General features: G+C 55.1%; 2 protein-coding genes across 2 annotated transcripts; both read left to right on the top strand.

Annotated features, from left to right (window-relative positions):
* Positions 1-1,768: 1,768 nt before the first annotated feature.
* Positions 1,769-2,770, top strand: LOC137847109 (olfactory receptor 14A16-like). The gene has a single exon (XM_068665389.1). The coding sequence runs from the start codon at positions 1,769-1,771 to the stop codon at positions 2,717-2,719; it is 951 nt and encodes a 316-aa protein (XP_068521490.1). The 3' UTR covers positions 2,720-2,770.
* Positions 2,771-9,881: 7,111 nt separating this feature from the next.
* On the top strand, positions 9,882-18,658 carry LOC137847488 (antigen WC1.1-like). The gene is made up of 11 exons (XM_068665755.1): positions 9,882-10,691; positions 11,053-11,367; positions 12,496-12,804; positions 13,032-13,346; positions 13,455-13,781; positions 13,862-14,176; positions 14,304-14,618; positions 16,198-16,338; positions 17,009-17,104; positions 17,812-17,964; positions 18,193-18,658. The coding sequence occupies exons 1-11, from the start codon at positions 10,625-10,627 to the stop codon at positions 18,447-18,449; spliced, it is 2,610 nt and encodes an 869-aa protein (XP_068521856.1). The 5' UTR covers positions 9,882-10,624; the 3' UTR covers positions 18,450-18,658.
* Positions 18,659-19,413: the final 755 nt, after the last annotated feature.

The raw sequence follows: 19,413 nt of genomic DNA on the forward strand, positions 1-19,413 counted from the left end.
CCAGTGATGGCAAGCAGGTCACAGCATGCCTTTTATTTCTTTTACTTCTTTGCTATTGAGCAATGGCTACAGTTATATTATATTGTACATGCAATAATAAAATCTCTGTTTATGGCCCAGAGGAATTAGGCACTTCAAATGTCACTCAGATGTCACTCTGCCATCTCCAATATCACCTGGCGTCTGCCTCTGAACAGCTCCCTCCTGCCTCTGTCTGCATTCAGTGTGCTGGGAGCTGAGACAAGCAGCTTACATGCTGCCTGGTTTGTGCCCACTTGAACCAAGGCAAGAGGAATCCCAACTCCAGTGGGATTCTGTGAGGCATGGGAGAGGAAGATAAGCCCCCTTCTAGCCTCTGAACTGCAAACAAAGTATGAGATGCCTGGTTTGACTCAGCTGAAACCCTTCCCTGAGCAGGGGGAGGGAGATCCTTGAGTGGGTGTTCTGCCCAAAACCAGGACATGGAAAGGTGATCCTTGGTCATCATACCTCTTCTGAAATGAAAAAGGACAGTGCTCCCTCTACAATGGAGGGAAGGAATATAGATGATTACTTTAGTGTTTTTCAAAGTTGATTCCCCTGGAGGCCCAGGGACTTGGCAAGAGCTCCCTGTGCTGATGAGCTGGGCCGGGCTCATGGGCCCAAGGGGAGCTCCCGGCAAGCGGGCAGCGCTGCAGGGAGACAGCTCTGCCCAGGAGCAGCTCCTCTGCACAGTGCAGCAGGGCTGAGGGCACTGCCTTCAGGGGACAAAGGACAAGGGCGGCTGAGAGAAGGGAGGGAGATGTTAAAGGCAGTGTGGAGGGGGGATGCTGAGAGCTCACTGCAGGAGAAATCTTCACAACCCTGAACAGGGTAAGTGTGTGGCTACAGGGGCATGCAGCTCTTGTTCCTGATTCCATCTCCAGATTTGCTGGCAAGTCCCACAGCCTATGGAATTTTTCAGGAGCACTCTCAGAGTTTCTCTACTGCAAAGGAGTATGACAAGCTCTAGAGCAGGGATTGCTTGTCCAAACTGTCAGAGGGACAGGACATGAGGGTTCCTTCTTTAAGGGCCAGCTGCAGGCTGTGCAGCCAGGGTGCAGGCAGGGGTGTCCAGGGCTGTGGTACAGAGCAGGGTTTCTGCCATGTCCCAGGGGCTGTGTGCCGGGGCAGGGCCTCTGCCGCCTGCCAGGCTCAGCACTCAGCATGCCTGGGGAGATGCCCAGGGTGTTATGGGGAGAAGCTGTAGGTGAAAGGAGTCCCCTTACAGGACAGGGTAGGGCAGGGTCCTGCTGGTGCCCAAAGGCTCTTGCCTGGGGAAGGCTCCTTCAGAGCTCCACAGCACCCCCAGGGAATTTTGTGGGGAGATTCTTGTTAGGGAAGTCCAAGGCAGGAGCTACCTGAAGGGAAGGCACTCTCTGGACTCTCTGCTTTCATGCCTGCCATGAGGGTGAATCATGGGGATGATAATGATGATAAAAGTTGTCAGGTTATTAGAAGCAGAAGAAGCTCAAAGAGCATGCCTCTGGACTGTGGGCATCTGAGATCTGTGTGCAATGCACTTTACCACATACCGTAGCACAGTACTGAATCATGCTGATCACACAGATGATCCACCTGATCCCTTAGGCACCCTTAGACAGAAAGAAAGAGAGCTCATAGGGAATAGACAGTACGTTTTGTGAAGAGGGTTTCTGTGAAACACAAATGAGGTTTTGTGCAGAGAAGTTTTTCTAAGTTGACACAGTCTTTTCCTCCATGGACAGCCAACCATGTTCTGAGGCAGCAAATGTCCAACAGCAGCTTCCTCACAGAGTTCCTCCTCCTGCCATTCGCAGACACACGCGAGCTGCAGCTCCTGCACTTCGGGATCTTCCTGGGAATCTACCTGGCTGCCCTCCTGGGCAACGGCCTCATCTTCACCACCGTAGCCTGCGACCACCACCTCCACACCCCCATGTACTTCTTCCTCCTCAACCTCACCCTCCTCGACCTGGGATCCATCTCCACCACTGTTCCCAAAGCCATGGCCAATTCCCTGTGGGACACCAGGACCATCTCCTACTCGGAATGTGCTATACAAGTTTTATTCTTTTTCTTTTTCATCTCAGCAGAGTTTTCTCTTCTCATCATCATGGCCTATGACCGCTACATTGCCATCTGCCAACCCCTGCACTATGGGACCATAATGGCCAGCAAAACTTGTGTCAACATGGCAGCAGCTGCCTGGGGCAGTGGCTTTCTCTATGCTGTGCTGCACACTGCCAATACCTTTTCCCTCCCCCTCTGCCAAGGCAATGCCCTGGACCAGTTCTTCTGTGAAATTCCCCAGATCCTCAAGCTCTCCTGCTCTGATGCCTACCTCAGAGAAGTTGGGCTTATTGTGCCTAGTGTGTGTTTAGCCTTTGGGTGTTTTGTTTTCCTTGTGCTTTCTTACATGCAGATCTTCAGGGCCGTGCTGAGGATCCCCTCACAGCAGGGCCGGCACAAAGCTTTTTCCACATGTCTCCCTCACCTGGCTGTGGTCTCCCTGTTCATCAGCACTGCCTTTTTTGCCTACCTGAAACCCCCCTCTATGTCCTTCTCCTCCCTTAATCTTGTGCTGGCAGTTCTGTACTCGGTGGTGCCTCCAGCAGTGAACCCCCTCATCTACAGAATGAGGAATCAGGAGCTGAAGGAAGCCATGTGGAAAGTGATGAATGGAGGTTTTTCAGAAGGAATAAACTGCCTGTGTTCTTAATGTTAACTGTATACAGACCCAGAAATCTTTTTTTTTCTTTTTTTTTTTTTCTTTTTTACTTTGCTTTACTTCTCATAGTGTTCCCCACAAAGAAATATCATTGTTCATACCTTCCTACACTGTATGTACCTGTCTCATGTGACTCCAAGTCTTCGTATAAATTGTGGGTCAGGCTTTCTGTGTGTTTTAATAAAAGGAAGGAAAATGCGGTGACTTACTTGCCTGATACCCTTCCTTGTAGACCTGTGGTGGAGCTTCAGGGACACATGGCAGAGTGCAGAGGTGGAGGGGAGAAGGGTCCTGCCACAGCAGCATTGCCAGGCTGAACCTGTGATTGTTCCCTGTTCTTGGACAGCACCCACAGAGACAGTGAATTCTTCTGCCTCTGTGCACAGTGGGTGAGAGGGATAATGGCAGACAGGCTTCTTTCAGGAGGAAAGAGGGAACTGCCAGGAGAGCCCAAGCACTCGGCAGTGACAGTGTGTGCCCAGGAGTCAATAGCACATGGAGGCCATAGAGCACGGGCACGTCCCAGGTGGAGCCACCCTGAGGTGCTAAATCTGGGTGGGAAAAGCAGAGCTCTGCAACTCCAGGGAACACTGCAGGCATAGGGAAAGCTCTCTGTTGAATTGGTTGTTATACCTCTGGTGAAATTTCATAGACTGAATACAGTGAATCACCCCAAAACATATCCTGACATTGGAAGTGAGTTGGACTCGATGATCCTTGTGGGTCCCTTCCAGCTCGGGCTATTCCATGCGTCTCTGACTCTGAAGAAGTCCGGCTATCTGTGTCGGCTATCCATGGCCAAGGAACCACTTGTGTGGGAGACACTCAGTGGCAGTGCCCCCCACCAGCTGGCTCTGCCTCCCTGCCTGGCCAGTACAGCCCTGCAGAGTGCCCTCATGGCCCTGTGCACCACAGCCCCCTTGCTCTACAGAGCAGCACCAGCAGCTGGGGGGTATGGGCAGCATGGGCAGGGGCTGCAGGAATGGCTGCTCAGACCATCCCAGACGTGCTGGGCTGGGGCAAGGCTGTGTGGGACATGGGGTGTCCTGGGAGAAGAGCAGGGTGCTGTGTGTTTGCAGTGGTGGTGCCTGAGGAGCCCCAGGGGCAGCAGTGTGGTGCTGTGCTGTGCTGGGGACTGGGGCTGGCCTGGGGGGCTGCAGGATGCCTGTGGGAGGGGAATCTCCTGCAGATGGCAGCAGCAGAGATACTGCTACTGCCCTCCACTTCTCCATTTGATGCTTTGGGGTCTGCCCAGCATGGGCTGCTCTTCTGGGCTGGGCTGCGTTGGGGATAGGAGATGGAGGTGTGGAGAGCTTGGGAGGGTCTGGGCTGAGCTGGCCTCCTGAGTGAGACAGGGAGGACCAGCAGAGCAGGGGATGGACCACTGTTCTCTGGACACTCTGGGAAATGCTGCCTCAGGGCAATGGTCCCAGAACAGCTGTGGTGGTTTTACCGTGCTGGGCAGCTAAACCCCACAACCGCTCTCTCACTCCCCCTCCTTTAGATGAGGAGGGGGAGAAGTAAAGCAAAGAGCAACTCACGGGTTGAGATAAGGATAATTTAATTAAAGGGAAATAATTATAATAATTAAATAAAGACTACCATGAACTAAACAATTTAACTAAGGGGAAATAAAAAGGGAAAGGGGAAAAGGGAGGGGAAAAGGGAAAATAAAAAGAAGGGAAGAAAACAAACAAACAAAATAAATGAAAGCTATATGGAAGTGCAGAGGAAAGAAATTACTCTCTACTTCCCACAAATGAGCGATGATTGACCACATCCTTGAAGCAAAACCTCAACGCACACAGCCGGTGTTGAGAGGAGGACCGACGTCTTCTCAACGAGAGCCCACCTCTCCCCTCTTCTTCCCGTTTCCACCTTTTATTGCTGAGTGTGACATCACATGGTATGGAATATCCCTTTGATTGGTTTAGGTCAGCTGCCCTAGTGATGTTTCTCTCCTCACTTTTTGCCCATCCCCTAGGAGGGTTAGAGAAAGGCCCAATGCTGTGCCACTGCTGCTCAGCAGCAGACACAACACTGGTGTGATACCACTGCTGTTCCAGCTACAAGTACAGAGTACGGCACTGTATGGGTTGCTGCCGGGAAAGTTAACATTCCAGCCAGACCCAGTACAACAGCTCCTTGCAACCACCATTCTCAGACTGGGCTCTTGCCACAGCTCACACAAGTGGTTGATATTTCCTCCTCTGAGGGATATCGAATTAATGTATCAGGAGTCCATGTCTTTATTCTCCATATGAGAGTGCACAAGATGTGGGAATGGAGAGATGAATACCTGTGAGCAGAAGTTCCATAAGATATTCCCTAGGAATATACTGTGGGACAGACAGTGACTCAAGGTCACCTTCCTTTTAATGGCAATGTGCCCTGGGAATGCACTTGAATGAAACAAATCTAGACATGAAGACTTTCTCACCTACCACAGAGAGTTTTGAACGCTTCCCTAACATGTGCACTCAGTACTTGGTAATTTTTTTGCATATTGAGGTGGTCATTTCCTTCAGGATGCCCTGAAGGAGCTGAAGAACTCCCAGGGAAATGTGAGGCCAGACATGTGGCCGGTGTTCTGAAGCATGAGCTGCTCGGCCCACAGGGTACCTGAGGGATTCTGCAGGGCATCCCCTACACCGGCTATTACTGGATGGGCTGGAAAGAGGCCTGCTGAGCACAACACCTCCTTGTAGCCCTGTGGATGCTGGCTGTGAGGTCACTTCTGTCCCAGAAGCTGGCTGGCCAACAGCAGGGAGGCAGAGCCTCTGAGGTCATAAAGGCCTTCAGAAAGCTGCCCCCAACAGGGTGACTCCTTTGGGGAGGCCAGGGGAAAGCTGAGAGAATAAAGGTGGGAGATTTGGGGGAGAGAAGAGGGACTTGGCTAACAGAAAGGAAAGATCTGGAAGAGGTGAGAGGGGTTCAGGCAAGGCTGTGCTGCTGCAAGACTTGCTAGGAAAACATCCATGTCAAGCCCTGGCAGTATTTTGAAGCAGTAACTGTAAGCCCTACTTACCCCTACATCTAAATGCTATCCCTCTCTCTGCAAGGAATCCACTACTCTTACCCCAACCTCAAACCTCACCTGGCATGGGTTAGCCAAGTCCCAAATCCATAAGGCCTTACCATACACTCTTAGCTCATTTCTCATGCTGTTCCTCAGCCTTTCATCCCTAGCATTGAATTCCAGCCTTAACATGATTCCTCAACAGAGCCCTGAAGAAAATCCCAACGTAACATAACATAGTCTCTACACTAGACACAGACTAGAATCCAAAGAAGTAAACAGGCCTCCCTCTAATACTCTGCCCAACCACTAACCCTGGAAGGCAAGATCTAATCCCTAAACCCTAACCTGAACACCTAATCCCCATATCCTTCATTCTTTTGGTTTAGTCACTTAACTGAAGCAGTTTGGCCTCATGAAGCTGAGAGAAACAACCCTGCAGACACCAGGGTCAATGAAGAAATAGGGTGTGGAAGTGCTCCAGGTGGTAGAGCAGAAGTTCCCCTGCAGCCCATGGTGCACCATGTTGGAGCAGATCTCCACATGGCAGCTGATGGAAGACCCCATGTGGGAGCATTTGGATGTGGCCTGAAGGAGGATGCAGTCCAGGGAGAGGCCCTGCAGGAGAAGACTCCAGGTCAGAACTGTGGAGAGGAGCCCAGCTCTAGGCAGCCCCTTGTGATGGGGCCTTTCTTCTGAGGACTAACTTGTATCGACCCTTTGATAGATGTTGCACAGGCAAGGACAGGACTCAGGATGGCATCGCCCTTCAGGAAGGAACTTCCTTTGTGATTCCCTTGAAGTGTGGAACTCCTGGCTGTGTCACAGCTTGAGCCACTGAACTGTGCAGGCAGACCAAAGTCCCACTGTGACAGAAGCAACCTCGTGCTTCCCCTGAAGCCACTCCCCTGCCAGTCTTCCTGAACTACCATTGACACCGCAGACTGTAGTGGGTTTACGTGGCAAGGTTTTGGTAGCAGGGGGCCATAGGGGTGGTTTCTGTGAGAAAGATCTAGAAGCCGCCCCATGTTTGGGAAGGGCCCCATTGTTTTCCAGATCTGAGCCAATAAGCGATGTTGTTTTGCGCCTCTGTGAGAGCATATTTAAGACAGGGAAAAAACGCTGTGCCACACAGCAGCTGGGAGAGTCAAGGGAGTGAGAAACAGCCTTGCAGGTGCCAAGGTCAGTGTAGAAGGAGGGGGAGAGGTGCTCCAGGCGCTGGAGCAGAAGTCCCCTGCGGCCTGTGGTAAGGACCATGGTGAAGCAGGCTGTCCCTCTGCAGCCCATGGAGTACCACGGTGGAGCAGGGTTCCACGCTGCAGCCCGTGGAGGAGACCACGGTGGAGCAGGTGGCCCTGCACCGATGGAGGCTGCCGCCTGTGGAAGACCCCTGCCGGAGCAGTTTCCGGGCCGGACCTGTAGCCCGTGGAGAGGAGCCCACGCAGGAGCAGGTGATCTGGCAGGAGCTGCTGCCCGTAGGGGAGCCAGGTTGGAGCAGTTTTCTCCTGAGGGATGGACCCCGTGCTACGGACCCATATCTGGAGCAGTTCTGGAAGAGCTGCTGCCTGTGGGAAGCCCACTCCGGATCAGTTCGTTAAGGACTGCATCCCGTGGGTGGGACCCCACAGCACAGGGGACGAGAGTGACCAAGAAGGAGCGGCAGAGAAGAAGTGCTGTAGACTGACCATAACCCCCATTCCCCCGTTCCCCTGCGCCACTCGGGAGGAGGAGGTGGAAGAGGGTGGATGGGGGGGGAGGTGCTTTTGGTTTCTTTCCTTTGTTTCTCACTTCTTTAGCTTGTTAGTAATGAGCAATAAATCTTACTATCTGTCTTCTTATGCTGAGTCTGGTTTGCCCATTACACTAATTATTGCGTGATTTTCTCGTCCTTATCTCAATCCTTGAGCCCTTTTCACATATTTTCTCCCCATTCCTCTTTGAGGAGGGGGAGTGAGAGAGCGGCTGTGGTGGAGCTCGGCTGCCCACTCGAGCAGAACCATGACACAGACTCAAGCAAACAGAGATAAAAGGGAGTGTGAGAATGCCAGTGCTGTACAAACTCAACGACAATGATACATGATATAGCAAGTAACTGGAACACGAGCTGAGCACCAGCTCATCACAAGCACCAGATTCATGCTTAGTTGATTTGAAAGGACTGAGAACAGGGCATTAGAAAAAGCATAAAAGAAGGAGCTACATCTTAGTATGCACTCAGCCTCACTAGAATTAGCCCTGCAAAATGACAACCCATCTGGCTGCTCATGGCTTGGACAAGTGTACAGTTTGCTGGTTGAAGAACTTCCTAAATGGCTGTGCTCAAAGAGTGAGGGAGTGAAGGGAGTTCAGTCCAGTTGATGTCAGTTGTCCAGATATCCAGTTTAGTCATCAGTGACATTCCCCAGGGCTTGGGATTGGGTCCAGTTTTATTTAATATTTAGATCTACAATCCAAATGAGAGGATCAAGTACACCCTCAGTAATTTGCAGATGACAAGAATTTAGGTGGGACAGTTGGTCTGCTTGAGGGTAGGAAAGCTTTGCAGAGGGATGTGGAAAGGCTAGATTGATGGACTGAGTGCAATAACATGACATTCAACAATGCTTCTGCACTTGGATCATAACAACCTCATGCAGTAGCATAAGCTTGGGGAAGAGTGGCTGGAAAGCTGTCCAGAAGAAAAGCACCTGGGGATGTTGGTCAACAGCCAGCTGAACATGAGCAGCCACCGCCCATCATGGACAGGGACACTAACATCTTCCAATAGATCATCTGTGCTTATGAGGTCACTGTCAGCTGAAGATCTGATAGGCCACGAGCAGGCCCATGGCAGGTGAATATTCCTGTGATAACAGTGGTGCCTGAGTAGCTGACAGGATGAGAGCAAGGGTGGCCTGTGCTAGATGCTAGGAGGACCCTGGTGCCTGAGAAGCCAGTAGGCCAGGAATAAGCACATGGCTTGTGTGGGTCTTTGGGAGCTTATGATGTCATGTCAGATATGACACCCCATGCTTGATTATTCCTGAAATCCAACAGAAACCCCAGGCACCTGTCTACTGGTGCATCACACTACTTCATTGGGAACAGAAACCAAACAGGTGTCTATGTGGTGCTCAGGTCAGTGGTGCCTGTGAGGCTGACAGTCCAGCAGCAGGCCCACAGCTCTCGTAAGAGCTTGTGACGTCACCGGTGCCTGAGAAGATGACAGGCAGGAAGGAGACCCATGTCTGGGGAATGTACTTGTGATGCCACTCTTGGCTGAGTAGCTGACAGGGCAGGAGCAGGTGCAGGCCAGGAGAAGGCCCATGGCAGGTGAATATGCTACGGCATCACCTGGAGCTGTGTTCGGCAGAATCATGAAACAGCCCGAGTTGGAAAGAATCAAGGATCAGGTAGTCAAAGTCCAGCCACCAGAAAATAAAATAAATTATATATGTATCTAAAAAACTATAAAAACTCTAAATATATATTAAAAATATTAAAATATATAATGTATATATTTATGAAAAACGAACCTTTTACATATGTATAATACATGTAAAATAAAATAAAATAAAATAAAATAAAATAAAATAAAATAAAATAAAATAAAATAAAATATATAATATATTATACTGTATAACATAACATAATACTGTATAATATACTGGAATACTTTATGTAATATAAATACATATCAAATAAAAATATAATCTATAATATAATATCGGTAATTTTATATTACATAATATGAACTCTATAATAATACATTCAATATATAATAATAATATTTAATCTAATAAAATATATAAAAATATAATATAATAATGTATAAGTAAAATATATATATTGTATATATTCATAAAAATGTGTGTTCTATTAAAAATATAAAATGTATATATATGTGTTGTATTTATATATATATATATGTATATATATATATATATGTGTATATATATATATATATATATATATATATACATGTATATATAATAAACTATATGTCTGAGAGCATTATCCAAACACTTCCTGAACCCTGCCAGGCTTGGAACTGTGAGGAGGCTGGGAGGCACCGCAGGGCCATGCCTGGGCACGGGGCCAGGAGGAAACCACCGTCTTCCTGCCCGGGCGCCATGTCACGTGGGCTGCGGTTTGTGCACCTGCAGTGGCAGGCAGGCTCCAGCTCCCGACCCGCCGCGGGGAATAACGGCCCCTGGGTGACACGCTGAGAGCCAGGGAGACGCCTGAGGCTCTGGGCTGCAGCTCTGCTGCCAGGGCAGGCCCTGGACCAGCTCTGGCTGCTGCCGGGACCCCACAGGAGGCTCCCTGGGGAGGGACGGGACAGCCAGCACCCCCATCATGGGGCTCTGGCCCTGCCCAAGGGCCTTTCCCAGCTGCTGCTGCCAGCACAGCAGGGGCTGTAGCAGGGGCAGGGGCTGGTCCCTTCCCAGCCTGACACAGCCCCACTGCAGGACCAGTCCCCTGGATCCCATGGCGCAGGGACGGCCGGACAATCGCACCTTGGGCTCTTGGATGCTACAGCTCAGGAGATGCTCCGTGCTCCCACAGCAGGCTGCAAGGGGTGTCAGAGCCATCTGCCCCCACACCCAGCCCTACCCCACGATGATGTCCCACCGCAGTGACATGAGAGCCGCAGCGGAGCCGTCCCTCATATATGGTCATGAAGAGCGCTGGAGAAGTTCATTGGAGAGCTGGGCTGCGTCGGAGGGGAGATAAGTGCTGATAATGTCTAAAAAGGTGCCTGCTGCTTCGATTGGCTCCTCCTGCAGCTGGGACAGCATCTGCACAGATATATTGCCCTCTCATCATCGGCTTTTCACTGTGGGTCCCCAGGAGCTCCAGCAGCAGGGCTGTGCTGTCAGGACAGGAGCCTCAGGATGGGGACAGAGGGACTCCTGTCCCCTTGGGTGCTGTGGCTGTTCCTCTGGGTGCATCCATGCAAAGGTAAGTGCTAGCTCCCTTGTTCCACAGCCTGGAGCCAGCAGGCACCAGCGGGGTCTTTTGGATGCCTCTGAGAGTGGGGTTGCTTTGCAGGCACCACTGAAATGAGAGGCAGAAATTATGGACAGGGACAGATTGCCACTGGGGTAGGAAGAGGGGGTTATGAGGGTTCTGGGGCAGCAAATAGCCCTGGAGCACCGGTGCTGGGCACCTCCAACCCAGTACAGCCCATGGGGAGAGGAAGGACCATACCACCACCGTGGGGACAGGGCTCCCACTCTGGGGGCTATGATTCTGCCTGAGCAAAAGACCCACAGTGTGGGGCTCGAAGCTCTCCTGACCCTTCCTGTGTTGGTGTTTGAAGGGGCTTCGGAGGTGAGGCTGGCGGATGGTGGCAGTCGCTGTGCTGGGAGAGTGGAGGTGAAACTTCGTGACGAGTGGGGGACCGTGTGTAGCAATTCGTGGGACAAGGATGATGCTGAAGTGGTTTGCAGGGAGCTGGGCTGCGGGGTTGCTCTTGGAGCTCCCCATAATGGACACTTTGGGGCAGGATTTGGCCGCATTTGGCTGGCAAGTGTTTTCTGTTCTGGCAACGAGTCTGCCCTATCTGACTGCACTGCTATAGGACACGGTGAAACCTACTGTTCTCACAGTTTGGATGCTGGAGTGATATGTTCAGGTAAGAGTTAAGCCTATACACCACATTTTGGGACTGGGACAGGGGAAATCAGTAACAGCTCAAGGGGCGGGTCACTGCTGAGCTTAGTCTGTCACTGCAGTTGTCCCATGTCCCTGGGAAAAGCCCAGTGGGAGCGAAGCCCAGGTGATCAAACCCATCCTTCCCCTAGAGCTGGAGCAGCCAACCCTGGATGTGTTCCTGGTGCTGAGAGAGGAAAGATACTACACTTCCCCACTGTGCTGCCTGGTTCCCATCTTTCTCCTCCATTCACCCAGGCCCTGTCTGGCAGGCTGGTCCCTATGCCAGGGGAATCCAGAGCAGCACCCCAGCCACCAGCAGCCTCAGGGAAGCGCGTGCAATGGCCCAGGACTTTAGGGTTGTACCCCCAGCAGACAAGAGAACGTCAGCCAAAGCAGAAAGGCTGCTCAGAGGGCAGGAACACTGAGCTTGAGCAGAGGAGCAGAGTGGCAAGTGACACCTTGTTCCTGTCCCGGGGTCACCCAACGAAAGCCATACCCTGGAGACACGGCCCCTCCAGGCAGTATTGAACCACTGCTGAGCCTCTCCTGCCTGCCCTGTGCACCAGGGGCTGTGCCAGCATCTCCTGGCTCTCCTTGGTGCATACCCTCATACAGGGAGCTTGTGTCAAGCCAGGGCTGCTCTCTGCCTGCTCTCCTGCTCTCTTCCCAGCTGGTGGCTGAGGACTGACATTCCTGGCACCACACTGAGGACCCCCTTTGTCTGCTCCCCAGATGTGCCCGATTTAACAGCAGTTCCCCAAGAGCACCAGCAGCCCCTGGGAACAGGGGGCTTTTCTGACAGCTCCAAGGATTTCTTTTAACTGGCCTTAGCCTGGCAGGGCAGAGCAGACTGCAGCAGCCCCCAGTGCCTGAGCCCATTTTCCTGGGCCCACGTGCTGTGCATGTTTCAGTGCAGGCAGCCCAGGGGCTGGGCTGAATTCTGAGGAGCAGCAGAGGGGCCCTAACCCCTTAGTGCCATCAGCACGCCCTGAGAGCTGCTGGGCTGGCCATGGGGCTCTGCATGTGGCTGCCTTAGGGATGAGGTGGGAGGTGTGTACAGAATTGCCAGAGGGCTCTGGGAACTCACAGGTCTCCTTGGTTGCTCCAGGATTTGTCCGGCTGGTCGGAGGGGACAGCCCCTGCTCAGGAATTCTGGAGGTCTACGACAGGGACCAGTGGAAAGCTGTCTGTCACTCCCACTTTGATGCCAAAGCTGCCGAGGTGCTGTGCAGGGAGCTGCAGTGTGGCACAGCCCTGTCTGTCCATGGGGCAGCTCAGCTGGGAGAAGGGGCCAGTCCTGTCTGGGACAGAGAGCTGCAGTGTGTGGGGAATGAATCCGTCCTCTCCTTCTGCCCCACGGAGACTCCCAAGGACAAGGCCTGCACCCACAGCAATGGCACTCATGTCACCTGCACACGTAAGGACTTGGGGTGGGATGATGGCCACCGGGGTTGTGGTGGGGGAAGGAGAGTAGGGTGGGCACTGGGCTGTGGTGGGTGGGGGACAGGTGGGGTGAGATGGTGGTCTGCAGCCCTAAAATGAGAGTGCTGCAGGAGGAGAAAGGCACGCTGTCCCTTTGGCCTCTCCTCCAGATCCTGTGGGAGCAAGAGCACAAATGTGGCCTCTCTCACCCTCTGTCCCCAGAGTACACCGGGCACAGGCTGGTGAACGGCAGCACAGCGTGTGAGGGCAGGGTGGAGGTCAACATGCTGGGGACATGGGGGACCCTCTGTGCCTCCCGCTGGGACCTCTCGGACGCCCACGTTCTGTGTCGGCACCTCGGCTGTGGCTTTGCTGAGTCCATTCCTGGAGGAGGGCTTTTTGGGAGAGGAACCGGCCCCATCTGGAGAGACTCGTTCCACTGTGACGGGACTGAAGCCCACCTGGGGCAGTGTCCGGTGACTGCCCTGGGGGCCTCGCCGTGCTCCCAGGAGAACGCTGCTGCTGTCATTTGCTCAGGTGAGTGCTGGGCAGTGCTGCAAAGTCCATTTGCCCCTGGTGTGTGACACGGCCACACAAATTTGGGGAGCTCATGGCAGAGCCTGGCTGAATGTCTGCTCTCACCAGGCCTAACTCACCACATGTCTGTACGGTTGGTGGGCGGAGGGAGCCGGTGCGACGGGCGCGTGGAGGTCTTCCAGCACGGGACGTGGGGCAGAGTCCTGGATGAGCAGTGGGACATGCATGAGGCCAGCGTGGTGTGCCGGCAGCTGCAGTGCGGAGAGGCAGAGGCAGCCTACACCCCCGTGAGGGCCGAGCGAGGGCTGGGCCCCGTGGGGCTGCGTGGGGTGCAGTGTGCAGGGCACGAGGCTGACCTGAGCCACTGCAACACCTCCCTGCCCAAGAGCACACCGGCAGCAGGGATCATGGAGGACGTGGGGGCCGTGTGCCAGGGTGAGTGGTGCTGCACGTCCCACAGGTGTGGGGCTGGGAGGGCAGCCAGCCCCTGATGGCTGGGGTTCTCCCCACTGCAGGGAGCCGGCGAGTCCGGCTGGCGGAAGGGGCCGGGCGCTGTGCCGGGAGAGTGGAGATCTACTACCAGGGGCGCTGGGGCACCGTCTGCGATGATGCCTGGGACCTGGCCGACGCCGCCGTCGTTTGCCGCCAACTGGGCTGCGGAGGGGCCCTGGAGGCAACCGGCTCTGCTCGGTTTGGGGAGGGCTCTGAGCAGATCTGGCTGGATGGCGTCAACTGCTCTGGGGCCGAAGCTGCTCTCTGGGACTGCCCTGCCGAGGCCTGGGGGCAGCACGACTGCGGGCACAAGGAGGATGCGGGAGTCGTCTGTTCAGGTCTGTGTTTGGAGTGTGTTTCTGGGAACTGGGGCCAGTGAGGCTGGGGTGAGGATAGAGCAAGGTAGGGCTAAGGCCCTCAGTGGCTGACATCCAAGGATGTCCCTGGGGCCTTTCCTCCTTCCAGAGTTCATGGCCCTGAGGCTGGAGAACAGCGACGGCTGCTCCGGGCGCCTGCAGGTTTTCTACAACGGGACGTGGGGCAGCGTTTGCTCCAACTCCATGACCACCGAGACGGTGTCACTGGTGTGCAAGGAGCTGGGCTGCGGGAATGAAGGGGACAGGGAAATATTCTTCAATTATGCCAAGCTGTCTGGCACTGCATGGCTGGATCACGTGGAGTGTGGGAAGAGCAACAGCTCCTTCTGGCAGTGTCCCTCTGATCCCTGGAATCCGCAGTCATGTGATGACCTCCGAGAAGAGACCCACATCACCTGCAATGGTAAATCTGAGCCATCAAGGCACCAGGTCCTGTTCCCCACTGGGCATGGTGAAATGCAGAGAAGGAACCCCGAGGTTCCAACTTTCTGCATTAGACCCTGTTGCTGCTGGTGGTACAAAGGTGACTTCAGCTCACAGAGCAACCCATGTTCACAAGCAGCTGCCAGCAGCTCTTTGGGGGATGCAGAGGCAACTCCAGGCAAGGTCTCAGAGGAGACCATGCAGGGCTTTCAGGAGTCCCCCCTCCTGGGACAGCCTCCTGCTGCTCTGTGAATCAGGGACCCTGTGGGGCCAAGCACTTGGGTACCCCCTGCAGTGCTGTGTGTGTCCCCTGAGTGAACAGGGTTCTGCTGCTGCCCTGACCCAGGCAGCATGGGGACGAGTGAGCAGAGGTCAGCTCTGCTGTCTTCTGCACAACTCCTAGAGCATCCCTTTTCAGCCCAACTTCTCTTTATTTTGGGACATGGACAGAAAGGCCACAGGTGGCTGCATGCCCCAACTCCACCAGCTGCACAGGTAGGGAGCTGCCCATGCACGTGCCCTCCTAAACCTGGCAGGGCTGTCCCAGCTGTCCCGGTACCATGGGAGGTCTCTGCCTCCCCAGACAGGGAGAAGATCCGCACCGTGGGAGGCAAGGACGGCTGCTCGGGCAGAGTGGAGATCTGGCACCGTGGCACCTGGGGGACACTGTGTGACAATGCCTGGGACATGCGGGACGCCGAGGTGGCGTGCAGGCAGCTGGGCTGTGGTCCCGCGCTCTATGCCCTGGGCCAGGCTGCTGCTGGAGAGGGGACAGGCCCCATGTGGCTGATGGAGTGCAGGGGGACGGAGCTGTCTCTGCAGGACTGCTGGGCCCAGCCAGGGGACAGCGGTGCCTGCCAGCATAAGGCAGATGCGGCTGTGCATTGCTCAGGTGAGCAGTGGGGCTGGGAGACATGGCTGGGGGCTTGGCAAGGAGCTGGCTTGGGTGTATGTCTTGCTGCATCATGGCATGGCCCCAGTTTTTGCCCAAGCAAGGGTTTCCCTGCAGAGTGGGGGGATGGTGGTGGGTGGGGAACAGCCTCTGTGGGGCTGGATGTGCCAGCACATCCCCTGGGCTTCCTGCACTGTCCTATGAGCAGCCCAGAGCAGTGGTGCTGGGCCCTGTCCCTGCCACCCTGCCCAGCCCCAAAGGAGGGAAAATTCAGGTGGCACATGCTGGGGTCATTTGCCAGAGAGGCTGCCTGGTGCCACAGCCCCAGCCTCTCAGCCCAGCTCTACTTCTGCTCCCCTACAGCCGCACCTAGGACAGCAACTCCCCCCCCACAAGCAGGTAAGCTGTCCTTCCCCTGGGCTGGGTCTGTCCATGTTCACGCTGTGACACACAGCCAGGGGAAGGGGCTCCTTGCTGGGCTGTGAGACTCCCAGGAAATCAAGGGAGCTGGGAGAAGTCTGTGATGTACCCAGCAGGGTGGGAGCTGTCCCATCACCCAGCCCTGTCCACCCCAACCCCTGCTGCCTTGTGTGGTCAGCAGTGGCATGTCCTGCCCCCAGCCTCTCCCTTGTCTGATGCTGCCCCTGCCATGTTCCTGGCCATGCAGATGCCCCACGGGGCCGTCCGACCACCAGCAGTGAGAGACTCTCGGTGCCTGTCGTCATCTGCATCATCCTGGGGGCCCTCCTCTGCCTGCTCCTGGCCCTCCTGGCTGGGCAGGTGCGAAGTGCCAGGGCTCGGCACAGAGGTGGGTCCTTCCCCAGTGGTCCTGGGGGGAGATGCCTCCTGACAGGACTGGGGGTGCTGGGGGTGTTGGTGTCCTGGGGCACAGAAACAGAGCCGTGTGCTGCCTCCTGCCCCATGTGCTGCCCCACTGACTGACAGACCATGGGGCACCAACATCAAGGGGTGGAGAGAGCCCAGAGCCTGAGGCATCAGTTCTGGGGTGAAAAGAGAAATGTGAGATCTGGGCTGGGTGAGACGGGGAGGATGCATTGCTGGCAGTGCTCTGGGCAGCACTGGCAGGAGGAGCATGGGGCAGCGGAGTCCATCACTGTGGTGTCAGACGCCCCACAATAGGGCACAGGCTGTTCTATTGATGTGTGGGGCAGAGATGGAGCAACTCCATGGGAAGGGGAAATGAGGGAATTGGTGCATGGTCTGCACTGGGACGTGACCCAAGGACCAAAGGGGCACAAGGGCTGTCGCCAAAGGGATGGTGCGAGGCTGACTGTGCCCCAGACCATCTCCATGGGGATGCTGCCCTCCCTGGGGATGTGGCTGCAGTGCCAACACAACACAGTGGGGCTGTGCTGTGGGGACAGCCCTGTGCTGGCCCCGATAATGGGGCTGGGGGAGCCCAGTGGGGTCCTGTCCCTCTCTGCCCATGCCCAGACCAGCCCTGCCTCTGTCCCCAGGCTCCAGGAGAGGTGGTGAGCCCTTCCCTGAGGCCGTGTATGAGGAGATCGCTTACAGCCTGGCGTGGGAGAAGCAGGCGAGGTTCAGTCTCTCAGGTGGGTGCAGGTAACCTGCGGGGGCACATCTGCTGTGTCCATTCTCCCTGTCTCAGACCAGGGCTGTGCCCTGCAGGTCCTGCCCATGGTCCCTGAAATGGTTGGACCATGGAGTCTGTGGGAGAGCATCCAGGTGTTGGCCCCCACAGAGGAGCTTCCTCCACACCAGCTCTGCCCATCCCAGAGGGGATAGCCCCTCTCTGCTTGTCCCTGAACCAAGGACTAAGTGAAGGGCTTTCCCACGGCAGCTATTGGAGTCCTTCTGAGAATTGTCTCTTTCCAAGGAACTGGTCTCGTCCCCATGCACCCCCAGCTCTGTGGGTGCCCATCCCCAGCAGTGCTGACCACCAGTCAGGGCAGCAGGGCTCATCCCACAGCACCCACTGCAGCTCTCTGCAGCCTCCTTTTCAGAGGGGTCCCTGAACCAGCTGCAGCCCTACCCCAGGCACATGAGGAGGAGGATGGTCTGGGGCCACACCCAGGGATAAGAGCAGGGTTGGCGGGGGGAAGGGCTCCATTTCTCCTCCCTGCAGACAGACCAGACAGACAGCAGTGCCACTGAGTGTTATCATCAGACCTGGTTGCATAAAGGCTCTGCTGTGACCCTGACACCAGCAGCATGTCAGCCCTGTGTCCCCACACACCCTCCCATCCTCTGCTCTGCAGGACATCTCTTCTCATTGCCACCACCTTCCCTCTCCTTTCAGATGTCCCTGTCCTGCCCGGAGGTTACCCAGCAGATGGCTATGATGATGCTGGGGAGGTTTCTGACCCTGGGGAGGATCCTGTCCCTGGGCAGGGGGACTGGGAATTGCCCAGGACACCAGAGGAAGGAGATGGGCTGAGGCATGCAGCCACAGGTGAGAGGGCAATGCAGCACTGCCACTTCCTAGGTGCCAACCCCAGGCCTAGGAGAATCCATGCCATATTGAAAGCCTGACCATCCATGGAGAACCTGTCCTGGGATATTTTGTGGGGGCTGGAGAATGGGCCGAATGTCTCAGGGTGGTGAGGAGGAGGAAGGTGATAAACAGCCCCGAGGGGCACCCCACAGGCCCAACCCCAGCAGCCTGCCTTGATGCTTACAGGGGGAAGCCTGCACTCCTGGAGAAGTGCTGGGGTCCCTGGAGCTGATGGAGACACCTCGTCACCTTTCCTGGGGACCACGGACTATGACGATGCTGAAGAGGTGTCTCTGGCATGTCCCCACAAGGACACCGAGGGTGTCACACCAGAGCCCCGTGCACAAGAGTTCCAGAACCCCAGGCCAGCAGAGCCCAGCTCTGCTGAGCAGCTGGGTGCAGCCGGGAGTGAGGAGAGCTCAGTGCCACTGGGAGAGCTGTGAGCATCGGGGAATGGTCTCCCTTTTCCAGCAGTCAGCAGACACACATGGGTATTTCCCCTCTTGGTATTCCCCTGTTTTTATGCTGTGTGTTGGTATTTCCTCATATTAAAACCCTCTGGGGGCTTTGCCCCAGATCCAGTGCTTCCCTGCCCAGGTGTCATGGTGTCTCCCTGAGGCGGATGGAGGGGAGAAGAGCTCAAATATTCAGCGGTTTGGAAGGAGCTCATCTTAGAGCCAGCAGGATCGGGGTCTGGCTTTGGGGCTGACAGAGCCCCTGGTCCCTGGACACTATTCCTACTGACAGAGACATTTCCATCCTGCCAGGCACAGGCAGTTTCCAGACAAAGTGGATCTCTGGGAAGCCCCAAGAGACACTCCCTTGCAGTGCCCACCCTCTGCTGCCTTGGGCCCCCACGGAGATACCTCAGCTGCAAGAGCTGAACAGGGAGATGTCTTGGATCCTTGGGCAGGACTTGGCACCAGCTCCTGCTGGTGGGTCCCCACAGCCTTCCAGCTCTTCCCCAGCAGGCTCCTCTGCTGCAGGCTGGGAGGTGCTTTTGGTAGTGGGATGGTGGGCTGGAACACCTATTGGAGCATCTATTTAATCCCGTTGGGTCAGCTGTCTTGGCTGTGTATAGTCTTCTCTGGGTGAAGAACTGTCTGGAGGGCCATGCCCAGCGGGTTGTGGTTAATGGAATTAACCTCAGTTGGCGTCCCGTTACAAGTGGCATCGCCCAGGGGTTGGTACTGGGGCCTATCTTGTTTAATACCTTTATTAATGACCTAGATGAGGGGATTGAGTGTACCCTCAGTAAGTTTGCAGACGATGGCCTGAGCAGCCATTCCTGCAGCCTCTGCCCATGCTGCCCATACCCCCCAGCTGCTCGTGCTGCTCTGTAGAGCAAGGGGGCTGTGGTGAGTGAAGACATGGGGGCACTCTGCAGGGCCGTGTTGGTCAGGCTGG

The sequence above is a fragment of the Anas acuta genome, chromosome W (assembly GCF_963932015.1).
Source record: "Anas acuta chromosome W, bAnaAcu1.1, whole genome shotgun sequence".
Taxonomy (NCBI): domain Eukaryota; kingdom Metazoa; phylum Chordata; class Aves; order Anseriformes; family Anatidae; genus Anas; species Anas acuta.